General features: G+C 37.3%; 1 protein-coding gene across 2 annotated transcripts in view; it reads right to left on the bottom strand.

The window, feature by feature from the left end:
- Window positions 1-209: 209 nt before the first annotated feature.
- PTH2R (parathyroid hormone 2 receptor) overlaps window positions 210-15,884 on the bottom strand; it is a 53,814-nt gene continuing 38,139 nt past the window's right edge. Inside the window, exons 9-13 of one of the 2 annotated variants that reach the window (XM_019726956.2) lie at window positions 14,903-14,969; window positions 8,920-9,014; window positions 3,972-4,110; window positions 2,461-2,502; window positions 210-1,427 (exon numbers count right to left, since the gene is read on the bottom strand). In XM_019726956.2, coding sequence (XP_019582515.1) covers window positions 1,035-1,427; window positions 2,461-2,502; window positions 3,972-4,110; window positions 8,920-9,014; window positions 14,903-14,969 — 736 coding nt within the window. In that variant the 3' untranslated portion in view covers window positions 210-1,034. The remainder of the gene's footprint in view (window positions 1,428-2,460; window positions 2,503-3,971; window positions 4,111-8,919; window positions 9,015-14,902; window positions 14,970-15,884) is intronic. The other variant, XM_074312239.1, reaches the window with a different exon arrangement.

The raw sequence follows: 15,884 nt of genomic DNA, 5'->3' as shown, positions 1-15,884 counted from the left end.
AGATTAAAGAAGTTAATGCTTGTAAATACCTAGCAGGATGTGGGTACATGACATGCACTGAATAAATGTTTCACTACTGCAACATACTGAAATTTCAAGTTCAGAAAAGTTCAGAGCTACATGCTGATCTCTGTAGAGGTGGAGAACACTGGTTGGTTCCAAAAACAAAGTGAGATGCTGAGAGAAAATTTTATAAAGTGAGCCAAAACTCATTTTTAAAACAAACTTTTAATCTAGCCCTCATGCCATATGGAATATAGTAATGGGACAAAGAAGAAAACTAGCATAGGTGCAGTGTGATTTACCATCAATATAAATGATTACAAAGAAAATTAGTTTGCAAACACAAGCTCACTGACAGAAAACCTTGAGACAGGTCAATTTTTACAAAGGAGGGAAGACCTCAGATTTGGCTGGTCACAGAAGGGACATTCAAAAGAAGGAATATGTGCAATATTGAGGACTTTTCCTTGTTCCTAGAAAGAAAGAAGTTTAATTGTCACACGTGTATTATCAAAGACCAACTGACTTACTTTTCAGTTGAGCACTTGCTTTGATCTTTCAACATAGATTTTCAGACCCTAATTGTTCCCACACACAGACAAAATGAATGCAGTGATAGAAGTACATCAAAGTGAGAAAGCGAATACTAATTTCTTAAAACGAAAATGACACATATGATCTCTATCATACTTGGAGTGGTGTTTATGAGAAAAAATCTAAAGATAAGCAATTGAAACATTGTCCACCCAAAAGCAGCAGAGAAATGAATAATCACAGAGCAAGTACCGTACATCAATTTAGAAGAAATTTTGATGCCAAAATAAGGTAATAAACTACACCACTGACACTTCTCCTTTTAGCTTTAGTATTTATAGGAGTCGATTCATGGAGCCTGAAAGCTTTTGTAAAGTAACACTTCAATCCTGAACGTTCAGCTCTGGGGATCAGGCAGAGGAATGATGGCTAAACTCTTGGACCATCAGTTCTTGGACAACCAGACAGATCAGCTCTTTAAAGCCACAGCTGTCGATTCAAAGAATATCCTCCATTTCTCTTTTGCTTCCTTCAGCGCCTGGGTTACATTCCAAAGGCCTAGAAGACTCCATTGGAATCTCATCTCCCTGCCTCCCGTTACCTTCCTTGGTCTCCTCATGGATCGAGTGCGGCAGGCAGTCCTGCTCTGAGTTACTCCAGACATAACCGGGTAAAGTCATGTGGCTGTCGGGCTGTCGGCTGGCGGTCTTGGTAGCTTTGCCAGAGATGAGAACCATGCGAGTGCTGGCCGCCGTCTGAGACTGACTGCTGGTGCTGTGCGTTGCGGTGGTGAGCACGGAACCGTATCTGTGGCCGCCGCATGGGGGCGTCCTTTTCCAGTCGACCGAGAGAGTCCACCGACTCCACATCTTCTTCACCTCAGACTGAACCTAAACCACAAGAACCATACTGTGCCTCAGAAACCACCAGAAACCCTGAAGCGTTGTTAGACAGATGTTTGCCCTGGTTTCATTGATAGTGATAATCATTAATTAAGGGCCCACTGTGTGCCAGGGACTTTACATATATATTCTCTCTCAATCTCAAAAACACCTTTGAGATAGGTGTTATTACTGGAGATGAGCAAACTGATGCATTGAGAGAGAGGTAAGGGGCTTTGTCCAAGGTTAGTATTTTAGTGGAGGCTGAAATACAGCCAGTAGAAATATCTGACTCATGGGAGAGGACAAAGAGGACTTGGGTTGGAGGAGAAAAACAGTACCAGTGTGACTGAGGAATGGCGACGGAGGTACTCAACCTGAAATGTATCACTTTGCATAAGCATACTGAGGGAGGGAAAATGGGAAAGAGGATTGTACATCGAAAAGCAGGCACTGCAAATGCATTCTTAGTGGGACGGGACTCTTGTTTCCATTCTTTCACTGAAGATTCCCTTTTACTGCTAATGCCACTTTCCAGAAGGGAGCTTATTGGGAAGTTCCATGGGAAGCAATGGAAACCTGGCAAGCTGAGACCACCTAAAAGAACAGTGCAGTTATTTCTGTACAGCCAACTCCTCAATGAAGTGAAATTGTCCCATCGCCATCCTGTAGGTCAAAAAAACGTCAAACTGTTCTAATGGATTTGTTCCAGGAAAACATATTTGAGTTTCTTATAGAACTTGAAATTGAGTACGTTTAAGCAATAACTGGGCTATGAAGTTCACTGACCTGCCAAGTCTCCATTTGCATTCCAACAAGGTGTTGTCTGATATCAGAGTTTGCAAATGAATTGACCTTAGCTTACTGAAATTAATTCTTGCTTTCTCAAAATAATTTAAGATTAAAATATGTCTCTTCTCCCTGCCCATTCTGTCCTGTAACTCCTGGGGGTCCTGAAGAGATTCAGGTCACATTGTGATGGTCATTTATAAGCTTACTCGGAGCTAGATCTGTGGCATGTCTGGGGTTCCTTCCAACCTACCTCTCCATTGCAGTAGCAGTAGATGATAGACACAAAGAAACCCTGTAGACAAAACAGCATGTTAGCACGCTGACAATTCATGAAAATCACAGCACTAAAGTGTCTTGTGTCAAAATGTGTAAGTTGAAAAACATTTTTTATGATTCTTTCAGAAAATTGTATACATCTCCTAATGTTTCCAAATCCTTAAGCTTATGTTAAATTTGTCTGAGAGCCTTCCTTGGTGTCAGCTGAACCAAACAAGTAACTTAACAAAATACTACAAGACACACAAAAAACTGATGTCTATTACATTAGTTTCATTTATGTTGCCACTCAAGGATCACCGAATATCCCCTGGTTGGTAAAAGATATTAATACACTGTGAATTCTGGAAGGTATAGACATAAGGTATTTATATGGTAAAAACACAAAGAAACTTTTTTTTTTCATTCATTCAAAAATATTTATTGAGCTTATGCAATGTTAAGTGTTCAGCGTGCGAGGGCTAAACTATTTAAATAAGACAGACAAGGTCCCTGTTCTCTTAGAGCTTACATTGTAGAAGAAAATACATATGGATAAAAATATAAACAAATAGCCACACAAGAAAAATGTAAGATGATAAAGCCTCTGCAGGCAAAACAAGTGGTGTTGACAGAGAAGAATGGATAAGATGTATCACATAGGAAACTCAACAGAGACATCTCTGAGCAGGCAACATTTAAGCTGGTTTGAACGACAAGAAGAAGCCAGGCCTTAGGAATATTAGGGGGAAGACCATTCCAGGGAAAAGGAACAGCAAGTACGAATCCCTGAGGAAGGAATGAGCTTGAGGAACAGAAGTGTGGAAGCTCTAGTGTGGCTCAAACTCAGTGGGCAGCAGAGTGTGGTGTGACACGGAGTCACAGTCGGATCCCCGCCACGTAGGGCTGTGCACACCAGAAAACGGTCTTTGGATTTTATTCTGAGTGCAATGGGAAGCCTCTGGATACCTCTGGCAGATGAGTCACATGGTCAAATTTATTTTTAAGATTCTTCATACTATTGTATGGAGATGAGATTGAAGGTGGCAACAGGTGTCCGCAAATGAGTTTGCAGGAAGAAAGGTTAGGAGACATCTGTAGCAACCCATGTGAGGGATAACAGTAATCTTATTTTCAAACAAGATAAAATATGTAAAAGATACCTCTTCCTCTTTGCTGTCTCCCTTTCCCCCCCTCCCCTGCCTTCTCTTTCTTTTGCTTTCACTTATTTTCCATACACACACAGAGATCCCTGGTCTGTATTGTTATACATTTTACAACGATATCCTTTCTCCTCTCACCACCTGGCCTTGCAGGTGAGAAACCAGCTCATGCTGTTAAGAGTAAACCTGACCTCTGCAGGACGAAAAAGCACAAGGGCCAGAGAATAGCGCCCTCTCGTGGCCCTCGGGAAACTGGTGCACAAAAGCCAGAGGGACAGAGAAAGCGGTTGCGAGGGGCGGGTATAGCAAAACACAAGAACCGAGTTACGAGACGGCGCTCTACCTGAAAGGAGTTGAAGAAGAGCTCACAGTGCATCCGGATCTCCCATCCGAGCCCCGCAAAGGAGTGGGGCAGGCACACGAACACGATGTAATGTACTCCGAACACCAGCACCAGAACCAGCGTGGATTTGGCGAGTTTCCTGAGAGGGAACACCAAGCCTTCTCATTAGTCAACTTAGGGTGCCTTTCAGTAGAGAGAGATCGCTGGGAAAAAAACTTCAAGCTTAGCAGAGCTAACGGGCTGACTTTTCCCTGTTTCTTTGGATCCCAAGGCTGTACTAGCTTTTTCCCCTCGCCCTCTGCTTCCTTTCACTTTTATTCTAAAATTAGGTAATTTATTCTCACCTCCCATGATTATTATCCCCTAAGTCTTTCTAATTTCTGCTCTTCTTGATTAAAAGATGCTATTTTCATTAAACTGTGAAATGCCTTCTTTCTGTCCTCATTCTTCTTTAATTTCTATGTTTGAGACTTAAAGAAGTATTACCTCTATCCATGATTACTGTCTTTACTTTCATAAGCAGCATTTTGGCTTCTTTTGCTCATTTAAAAATCAACTATTCCTAGTGTCTTACAGTAGAATTTCCATTTATCATTTCGTATTTTCTCTTTTTTTAATTAATTAAAAAAGTTCAATTAAGTTAAAGTTTATTGGGATAACAATTGTTAGTAAAGTTACATAGATTTCAGGTGTACAATCTGTAATACATCACCTGTATATCAAATTGTGTGTTCACCACCCAGAGTCAGTTCTCCGTCCATCACCATATATTGGATCCCCTTTACCCTCATCTACAACCTCTCTTCCCCCTTACCCTCTGGTAACCATTAAACTATTGTCTCTGAGTTTTGTTTCTTTGTTTGTTTGTCTTGTTCTTTTGGTGTTTTCCATTTTATATACCACATATCAGTGAAATCATATGGTTCTTGACTTTTTCTGTCTGACTTATTTTGTTCAGCATAATAATCTCAAGATCCATCCATGTTGTCACAAATGGTACTATTTCATCTTTTCTTATGGCAGAATAGTATTTCATTGTATATATATATATATATAAATATATACACATATATATACATATATGTGTATATATATACAATGAAATACTATTCTGCCATAATTCAAAAATATTTATTGAGCTTATGCAATATATATGTGTATATATATATATATATATACACACACACACATATATATATATATATATATATATCACAACTTTTTTATCCATTTGTCTATTGAAGGACATTTTAGTTGTTTCCATGTCTTGACCACCGTAAATAAAGCAGCAATGAACATTGGAGCACATATGTCTTTATGGAGAAATATTTTCAGATTTTTTGGGGTAGATACTCAGGAGAGGGATTGCTGGGTTATATGGTAATTCTATTCTTAATTTTTTGAGGCACCTCCACACTGCCTTCCATAAGGGCTGTGTACCAGTCTGCATTCCCACCAACAGTGTACAAGGGTTCCTTTTTCTCCACAGCCTCTCCAACATTTGCTACTATTTGTCTTGTTGATGATAGCCATTCTAACTGGGGTGAGGTGATAACTCATTATGGTTTTCATTTGCATTTCTCTGATGATTAGTGATGTTGAGCATTTTTTCATATGTCTATTTGCCATTTCTATGCCCTCTTTGGAGAAATATCTCTTCAGGTCCTCTGCCCATTTTTTAACTGGATTGTTTGTTTGTTGTTGTTGTTGTTGAGTTGTATGAGTTCCTTAAGATGTATATAAAAGTTATGATTATATCCTTTTAAAATTTATCCTTACAAGACAGTGAACAAGTTAAAGTAGTGGAGTATGCCAGGCCAATGTACATATGGGTCATCTGTCTGTCTGTCCACTTATAAAGATGGACTTTTCCACTCACATCAAGTCACTTAGCGATCCTGGGCACTGATTTGTCTCAGCATCCATCTGGTCACCCATGCACACTGTACATTTCTGTAGCCCAGCTCTCTGAAAAAGCACAGCTGTCTAATGAGATGATTCAGGGATACACCAACTGAAAGTGGCCTTCTGGCTTGCTGGAAATATAATGGTGGCTCTGTGTCCAAGGTCAAAGCCAGGAGAGGAATACAAAGGAGTCAAATGGACTCGGTGTCCTATTTAGAAAATAGATACCCCATTCATGCGGTATCCCTTCCCAGGTGATGTTTCCCCAGGTGAAAAGTTCTAGAAAATCTCTACTCCTTTATTAAGAGTCAAGTTAGCTATATATATATATATATATATATATATATATATATATATATAACTATATATATATATATATATATATATATATATATATATATATATATATATATATATATATATATATAATTATTTCTCTTAAGTATTTTTCAGTTCCTCTTGGCCTTGAATTCATCTTTCCTTCTTTTCTACCCCCATAACTCTTTTTTTCTCTCTCTCTCACTCTCTTTCTCTCTCTCTTATGAAGATAAAGTCTCAGAAAAGGAAATTACTCATGCAAAGTTACACAGCCTTAAAATCAGTTCTCTTAACTATCATACTACATAATACATATTGGTTGGATTTATTCCAAAAATCATAAATATGATTTTTGTGTAATATTGAATGGGAAGTCAAATTAGCCAAAACATTTAAGCGTTCTTTTCCATTGAATCTTGCATTTTTCATGTCTCTCATGTTCTTCCAGTCCTGGCAATCTTTTCTTACTTTGCAAAGGAACTGAGTTGTAATTTAAACAAGAAAAATGTATTAGCTCTGTTGTTAAATTTGATCGATTAATTTTCTTCACATCAATTTTGTTTTGAAATACCTGATTATAAATTACAGTTTTGCAGAATATCACCTTTGGGGAAAACTGGATAAAGGATATATGAGATCTCTCTGTATTATTTTTATTACTGCATGTAATTCTACAATTATTTCAAAGTAAAAAGTTGTTTTAAAGCTGATTGTATTATTTACACTTTTTAAGCCACTATATTGACAAAGAGATATCACACACTCTCAGAAGTCTTTCTTTGTGTATATGCATTCTCACCTGGAGAGACTCTCTCAGCTCTGAAAGATGGTTTCAGTCTTTCAGAGAGTAATATGCATGAAAATGTGTTTAAAAACTGTTTTAAATGCAACCCTATGGAAATGTATATTTTTTCATTGTTTTAACAAGACTATTTGAATATTTGTAAGTAATAGCCAAATGAAATATAAGTTTAAAGGTTAAAAATGAGTGGGTGTAAAGTTAAATACCCAATTAAGATTCACAGAAGGAATATCACTGGGACAGAACACAGATTACATTTTCTTAAATCTCTTTATTTAAAAAGTGGGAAGCGATTGAAACTTGGTAATCCAAGACTTCAGAAATCGAATACTGAATTGAACTCCCAAATCCCTGCCAAGCAGTTTCCCACGTTTTTCTCAATAAGAAGAAAGTCATTTCCCAGTCATTCTCGTCTGCAGCTAAACTTTGGATATTATTAAGAATACTAAATCTGTTTCAGTGAGGAAAAAAAATAGTATCTGGTTAAAAAATACTCTCCCTGACTACTATTAGTCTATTAGACCATGTTTTAATTAACCACTTCAAATTGTAAAAACTTCTAGGGACCAGATTATTCTGAATAGATGTTTTCAATCCTTGATAAATTATTCTCTTCAATTATTCTGAGAAATAATTCCCATGAATAAACTCAAAATATTTTCTATTCTATGTACTTTCTTTTAAGATAATCCACCTTTGTTCTCTCCAGAGTTTCTCAAATCTCTTGGGCAACTTTTTACTGAAAATGAGAGCTCACATCATTCAGAATTATAGACATAAGTAGCTTTTATTCAGAACTAGAGAAGTAAGCAGCTTTCAGACACCATTGCACTTTTTCATTTTTTCACAGGAAGAATGAGGCTATTTATATTTTCTATTATTCTATCATCCTTTAGCCTTGTCTTCCCCAGTGGGATGTGACATGAAACAAGCTATTTTAGTATAGCAAAGGTCCTTCACTGAAAACTCTTGTGCAAAATTTATATTATAATACTATCACTGGCAGCACACTGAAAATAACGAGAGCTAGCAGCTGCTGGTTTGTTCAAATTGTGTGTCCTATTCTAGACTCCAGTCAATAGCTGCAGTCTTTTCTGCCCTACAGTAACTGCTGCCTAAATGGTGAGGGGGAAAGATTCAACAAAGAACTTAGAGAACATCTATGAGAGTGAATCAAAATGCTGACTGTGATTTCTTCCTTTCTGTGTCTGAGACAGCATTTCAGAACAATCCGAGGTAGAAAGAAATAGTTACCTCTTTGGGGATTATAAAGATCACTCCACAGCCACCTGACTATCAGATATATGTATCCAGTTGGACAGAAGCCACTATTATTCAGAACTTCCAAAATGATCATTGGGAGAAATGGACACACCCTTAACATAGTTTGATAATGATCATTTCAACTTGTCCATTTCTTCATGAAAGACCGAATAATGGACCTCACTCAATCAGTACAATTGACAGTTAAAAATTTATATTTGGTAGGTGCCAATTTGATGGAAAGATTGGAAATAATACAGCAAATCCACTTTCTTGATTTTTTCAGTTGTGACATTATTTTAAGAATGCAGATAAAATTGCCTGTCAAGATCATCAACAAGAGAGTTTTTTGGGGGGTCACATAGTTTATAGGAAAATACCAATCTAAGAACAGATTAAATATATATGTACTCAGAATTTAAGCAAATTGGGAAAGTTTGAGATTACCTATATTTATACCTATAAATATAAGGTATTATTTATACTTATAATACATATTTATATATATAAACACTTTTCTGTTAAATCACAAATTGAACCCAATGAAAATACACATTCATAAATTTATCTCTTAGAGACATTTCAGATCAATACATATCTGTTCTTTACACTAAATAGTAATCAAAAATATTTCCTGATGGATGCTTATCCTGGAATTACCTGTATTGCTTTCTTGTGTCATGCCCAACTGCATTGGTCTCCCAAATTTTAGTAGCCAGAACTCTAACTGTATTCAGAAACAGGATAAAATTCAGCTGGAAGAGAAGGTAATAGTACAAAGAATTATTAAGGTCGTCTTCAAGATGTTTATACAATTTACATAATTGAACTTCTTTGTATTCAAAGACTGAAAATTACTCATTCCACAAGTGTGAAAGAGGGACTCTGAGATAAGATATTGCAAAGCTAGTGACTCTGGATTTGCTCTCATGAAAACATAGAACGATTAAAAGTTTCAACAGCACTGGAAACTAGAAAAAGCAGGGAATCATCTGCCAGAATCCACAGGGAATTTCCAAACCAAAGTTCAGATAAAGTCCTGTGGCAGGCTGGTAAGATAATAGTTATTATACAAATGTAATCAACTGCCCATTCTGAAATGAATTCCTAGCTTCCATCTCTTTCTTAGGGAAAGTTGTTTGAGGGCTGCTGTCTCTCTTATAATGCATGAAAAATATTGGGTGAAGTATATAAGGGTGTGTTTTGTTTTTTTTTTTAAGGCAAATAAGATGCTATATAAGAAAAGGCCCGCAGGGTAGGCAATTAGATTGAATTTGAAATATTATAGGTGTGGGCACCACCAGAAGCAAACAAGTTCTGGCTTTTAAAAAAAAAGGTGGGAAGGTGTGGGTGAGATAAGCTCTTTTATGTCTGAGGGCCTCAAGGATCAGGGAAGCAATTCAAAATTAAGAAAAAGAACAGGGTCTCCAGGTCTGGGGTCATATGAAAGTGGAAGCAGGACCCCTCGAGTCCCTTCATTCAGGGAGAGGGCTGCAATCCAGAGAGTGCTAGTATTTAAGAGTAATGGAAATGTGGATTGACAAGAGTGGAACTATGTGGATGCCAGAGCAACAGCCAGAGGGTAAGACCCATCGGGTGCTGCATCCATGGGGATAACTTGTCTCGTACAGTCCTCAATCATCTCTGGAATTAGGGGAATTGGGGTTATTGGGTGATTGATGTGCCCCACTCCCTGATCCAGCTGATCATGTGTATCAGGCCTTAACCCTCTGCCACCTTCTTTGCCATCCTACCACTGACTACCCCGTAGGCACCTCTCACCAATTTCACAGCTTTCTATAAGGACTGCGGGCTGGGTCTTGAGCCCCATACCTTGGAGGAAGGACAGAGGCGTGCTGTGAGCTGGTGGAAGAAGAGGAATGTTTTCAGGCTAATCAGAGCTGCCGTTTACTGAGCGCTATCTAGTTTAAATGCACACATGAATATGGGACAGGCATTTGTATTATTTCCACTTATTATACATGAAGCAACTCCAGCTCAAAGAAATTAACTGATTTGACCTCCAGCTCTCAGCTGGAATTTGAACCAGGTGTGTGAGGAGTCTGATTGTGAATTTTTAACCACTACCTTATACCTTCTCTTAAGGAGAATAAAAAGATGTAAAACATGAAAACATCCCCACTTACTACACCATCTGGGTGAAAGACACAGAATCTTGTTCAGTAAGAGCACGATAAGCTGCTCATCTATCACAGGAGAGCCACTTTCTGAATGGTCAAACTTACTTCATGCCCCATTAATTCTTCTCTTTCTAAGACTTCAGTCCCTGGCAATACAATGCAGCTGGGAAGTGACTACTGTGTGGGGGACAAAGGGGCAGAGCTGTGGAGGCAATGCCAACTGGGGATTGTCACTTGTCGTTCCCTCTTCCTGGAAAGGGAAGAATTGCAGGTGGCTGCAGATGGGCCAACCTTAAGCTCCATCCATATTAAAATGCGCATGACCAAGGACTCTGTCCTCAGGTCAGTAGACCATACTAAGTAAATACTGAAAACTCCCAGAAGCTTGACTAAAGAAGATACACAGAACCGCAGTACCTCAGTTCAACAACTAACAGGATACACTTAAGGACAATGAAGTGGATTATGGAAAGAATTAAGAAAAACTAAGATTGAATAGAACGTGCTGCCTTAAAAGATAGGTGAACAAAATATACACATGCACACACCTATTGATATTTGCAACAATGGTTGGATGAAATTCCAAATTACTATTCTGAATAATTTAGGAAAGTGTAGAATAAAGGTTAATTAGAAACTACCGATTACTTACTCTTCTAAGTGCTTAACATAAATTAACTCTTAGTCTTCACAACAGCTCTATGAAACATGCATATTATTGTCCCCATTTTACAGATGAGGAATCTCAGTCACAGCTTACACAAATTATACACGGTCACACAGCTAGCAAGTGGCAGAGCCCTGATGACATCCATGCAGCCCAGATGCAGTGTGGACTCTTAGCCATTGCACTACAATGCCCATAAAATAGAGTTAATAGCAGATTGAGATGGACATAGAAATTTTTTTAAAGAGCAGGACGGATTAAGAAAAGTTTGTAAAGAGTCTAAACTATAACTGTGTTTTAAAAATCAACATTAGAAACAGCAAACAGTAGATGTGACAAAGCAGGAAAACAGCTACCACGATTTCTTTAGAAAACCTTTGAAGAATCTTCTCAAATGCAGGGATAAAGAACAAAGACTTGTGTAATGAGGGATAAGATGCTCATACAGAGGACATGGAACTGGGAGTCATTGGGTAGATTATTTCTCTTTCTGAAGAAAATATACTGATAAATTGAACAAATCAATGAAAACAGGAGAAAAAAAATCTGTGCTAAAGAAAGACCTGAGTCTGCAGATGGAAAAATGACATTATATTACTGGACAAATGGAATGAAAAAGAACAAAACTGAGAGGAAGCTTCCGGAGATTTGTTTTTTAAGTATGAAAAAATAATTCTAAGAGAAAAATCATTTAGAATTTTTACGTGTCTCTTATAACCTTGGAAGAAAAATTTTGCTTAAAGGTCTACTTCAAGTATATTGCTGATGAGAGACAAAACAATGGAATAAAACATAGAGAAGGTGAATAAAATGATCTTTCATAAGCATTAAAGCCAGTAACAGATAGAATGAATTTTATGCAAACATGGCTTTAAAATAATACAAATATAAAATAAACATCAGATGAATTGAAAGAAAAAAACTCAAAATTTCAGCCATGAAACCTCTAGCTCCTCAAGCTATCTTGAGATTTTGTTCCTACAGTCACGTTTGTCTGTATCTTTCTCCCCTCTCCCTACATACTCAGCCTCACAGGTTAGCTCATTCTCAGGTTCAGGCTAAATGTGACTTTTTCTCAGGAGCCATTCCTGACACCCCAACCCCACCATAGCACTTGTCACATTGAAATGTTTGCCTCACCCACTGTGCTTAAACAGGTGAATAATAAAATGTTATATTTGGAGACATTTATTTTCAGGACAAAAATTAATGTTTTCTAATGACTAGTTCTCTTTAAAATAATTTTAACACATGTGAACAAAACACAGAAAACAGTGCTACAGTTTTAGATTCTATAATTCTAAAATTGAGTGGTTGTTTCCAAATTTGTACTGAACTCCATGATTATCTCTAAAATTCAATTCTCTTAATATGACTTCTTCCACTTAGAACCTGTAAATGCTCTTCCTTTACAAACTCCTTTATTTTCTTAAATTTAGTTTTCTTCAGATATTGCTTAGAAATTCTGATCACATTTTATCAGAGTTTACTCCCAGATATACAAAAATCCAATTAATAGAACCTGTGCTCTTATAATATCCAAAGTCAGAATTAATTTAAAATTTACATAGAAAATTCTTGGCAAATAATGTTTGCTGCTTATATGGAGCATATCTATTTACATAAAACCACGCTACATGTCATATAATACTGAAAAACAAACTTTTTATCCTAAAGTTAATATATAAGAACACTATAAAGATTACCATAAAAATGGAATGATCTTTTTCCATAAATTCAAGAAACGAGCTTGACATTTTGGAATGCAAGTGAAAACATGGTCAAAAACTGCAGGTTATAGTTTTTGTTTTGTCCCACTAGCCACGTGACCTTTATCTGCATGGGCTTCAGTTTCCTTCTCTAGAAAAATGAAAAGGTTATACGAAATGGACTCAGAACTTCTGTAATTATATTTGCTTTGTGCTCTGATTTCACCTCTTCCCTCTTACCAGTTCCCCAGGATATCTAATTTGTATGCATGTTTTATTTTTTCAACAAGTATTTACTGAGGGACCACTATTTGCTAGGTGCTAGGAATACACACGTTTAGAAAAAAACATGGTTTTTGTTCACTTAACCTTGCAACATAGTGGGCAAGATACGCATTCAACAATTAGAAGCATTATAGGAGATGTGACAATTAAGTTCGCGAGCTTTGTTGCACCGTGTTGCTAACCTTTTTTCATAGCAGAGAGATTATTCATTATGAATTTGTACCAACTGGACAGTTAACCGAGTTTACTATTTGGAAGTGCTGAAAAGGTTGCATGAAAATTTAGACGATCTGAACTTTTCACCACCAATGCACGGCTCATGCATTACGACAATGCACCAGCTCACATGGCACTGTTTGTGAGGGAGTTTTTAGCCAGTAAACAAATTATTATATTGGAAGACCCTCCTTACTTACCTGATCTGGCCCGCAATAACTTCTTCCCTTACCCGAAAATAAAGGAAATATTGAAAGGAAGACATTTTGATGACATTCAGGACATCAAGGGTAATACGATGACAGCTGTGATGGCCATTCCAGAAAAGAGTTCCAAAATTGCTTTGAAGGGTGGACTAGGCACTGGTATCAGTGCATAGCTTCCCAAGGGGAGTACTTCGAAGGTGACCCTAATGACATTCAGCAATGAGGCATGTAGCACTTTTTCTAGGATGAGTTCGCGAACTTAATTGTCAGACCTCATACATTGTAATGATCTTGAGAAGGAAAAACCTCATTACAGTCTGCAGGTTATAATAAGTGACCTAATTTAGTTTGGGAGCATCAAGGAAGCACAGTAAAGTGGCATTTAAAGTGAGGAGTAGAAAAAAGTAGATCCCAGCCTCCCAGGCGCACAGCGCACAATGAGAGGGGCAGAGGTAGACAGTTCAAGGAACTGAAAGGAAAACAACGTGGCTGAGGCACAGCTGTAAAGGGGTGTGGGCATGGATGACAGCATCTCCTCTGGGCTGTCAGGGATGTTAGATTCTCTTTTAAGTGCAAGAGAGCATCTTGGGTAGGGATACTGACCCTGAAGTTAGAATCCCAGTTCCACCACTTACTAGCTATGTGACCTTGGGCATTTCCTCGTTTTGAATGATTGGGAGGATTAGATAAATCAATGTAAATAAAGCAATTAAACCAGTGCCCAGTGGTGGTAAGCACTACACACAGTGTTTGTTACTTAGTATGAACATCATCCTTCCTCACTTCAGGACACAGAGCAGCTCAGAGGAAGGAGCACCACAGTCAGAGTGCTGAGATGGGGTCCTGGGCCCATCTCTTCCCTTACAGAGTTGGCTCTACAGTAAAATGAGGGAACCTTAAAGGGAAATGTGCCAACCCTGAATTGTAATAATGAAACAAAAAGGTAATTCTCAGTGAAGGGAAAGGTGCTCTTGAATCTCTCTTCTGATTTTTGAAATTAAATGGATGTTGTAATATTGGAAAATTATTGAAGAACTCTTGCTTTGGAGCTATCATAGTTTTATTTAGTTCTAGAAGATGAAAATGGCCTTCTACTAAGTTTTCTTCCAGATTTACTGCGTGTACCATCATTTCCAGTTCTTCACCAATGGTGACTCTATTAGAACCTCTATAATCACCTAATTTTACTGTTTTACTTTGCAAGTTGGAAATCTCATCAAATAAACTTCTCAGTGTCAGCCAGGAATAAGGGTCTGATCTCCAACACAGACTCTCCCAACAGCTATTGCTGTAATGTAAGAGTTTCCTAAACCTTCGTAGAACAAAGTGACAGGCAAACTTTCTCTGGGTTTTAGCAGCAGCTTAATTATGCATCCTTTATTTATTTATTTTTTTAACTTTCTAGGCTTTTAAACTTACCCCAATAGCTGCTAAGATTGGGGCTTGATAAATCCACTTCATGTTTCCAGCACTAAGTTCCCAGCATCTGAGACATGAAAAAGAACTTTCATTAATAAATTGGCAAAGCAATTAGGCAGTGAGAATTAAGTAGTATTTGAAGATTTACCAAAAACTCCAGCCCCAAGCTTTAGATTAAGAAACAGAGTTCATAAAAACTAGTTACACTTGAAACTTTAGCACAGTAAAACAATTTTTTTTAATAAAAATGTTTTTTTTAAATTAAAGATACATAAATAAAAGCTGTCAGTTTCTTTTTCCTTAAACAAAACCTAGCTTTGATTGTGGTAACAATAAATGGAATCTTATAAAGAAATTTTAGGAATATAATGATAATTTTTAAATTCTAGGTGATAAACTTATCAAGAAGTTACTTTTAAATCAATGAAGAGTTATGGTTAATGAGAAGCTATTTCAACTATTCCTTGAAGGCAAAACATTTTCAGTACACAAGTAATACTACATATTTTGAAAATTTCATTTTTTTATATAGGCAGTACATTCTTATTTGAAAAATCAAACTATAAAAAAGACAGACATTGAGACATCTTAGTCCCCCTCCCCCCATATTCCTGTCTAACTCTGCCCCTGCCCAATTCCATGAAGGTAACATCTTTTGTTTCTTTATTATATATGCCTCCAGTGTCTCCTTATATATACACAAACAAATACAAATATTAGATCTTATTTTCCCCTATGGCACAAAAATGCAACATCTACTCTGTTCTACAATTTGCTCTATCATTTTAACGGGATATATATATTTTTTTTAATTTCAAGATCAGTACAAAGAGAGCTCAGCAGCACAGCATTCCACTGGCAGAATGTGCCACAGTTAAATCAACCAGATCCCTAGCCGAGAGTGCAATTCTGGCCCAACCACACTGCAATCAGCAAAGTCAATAGACTTGAAGTTTGAATAACATGAAAATCAAAGACATGG

This window comes from Rhinolophus sinicus, linkage group LG01 (genome assembly GCF_036562045.2).
Source record: "Rhinolophus sinicus isolate RSC01 linkage group LG01, ASM3656204v1, whole genome shotgun sequence".
Taxonomy (NCBI): domain Eukaryota; kingdom Metazoa; phylum Chordata; class Mammalia; order Chiroptera; family Rhinolophidae; genus Rhinolophus; species Rhinolophus sinicus.
The sequence above is the reverse complement of the archived record's forward strand: the minus strand, read 5'-3'. Positions and strand labels throughout refer to the sequence as shown.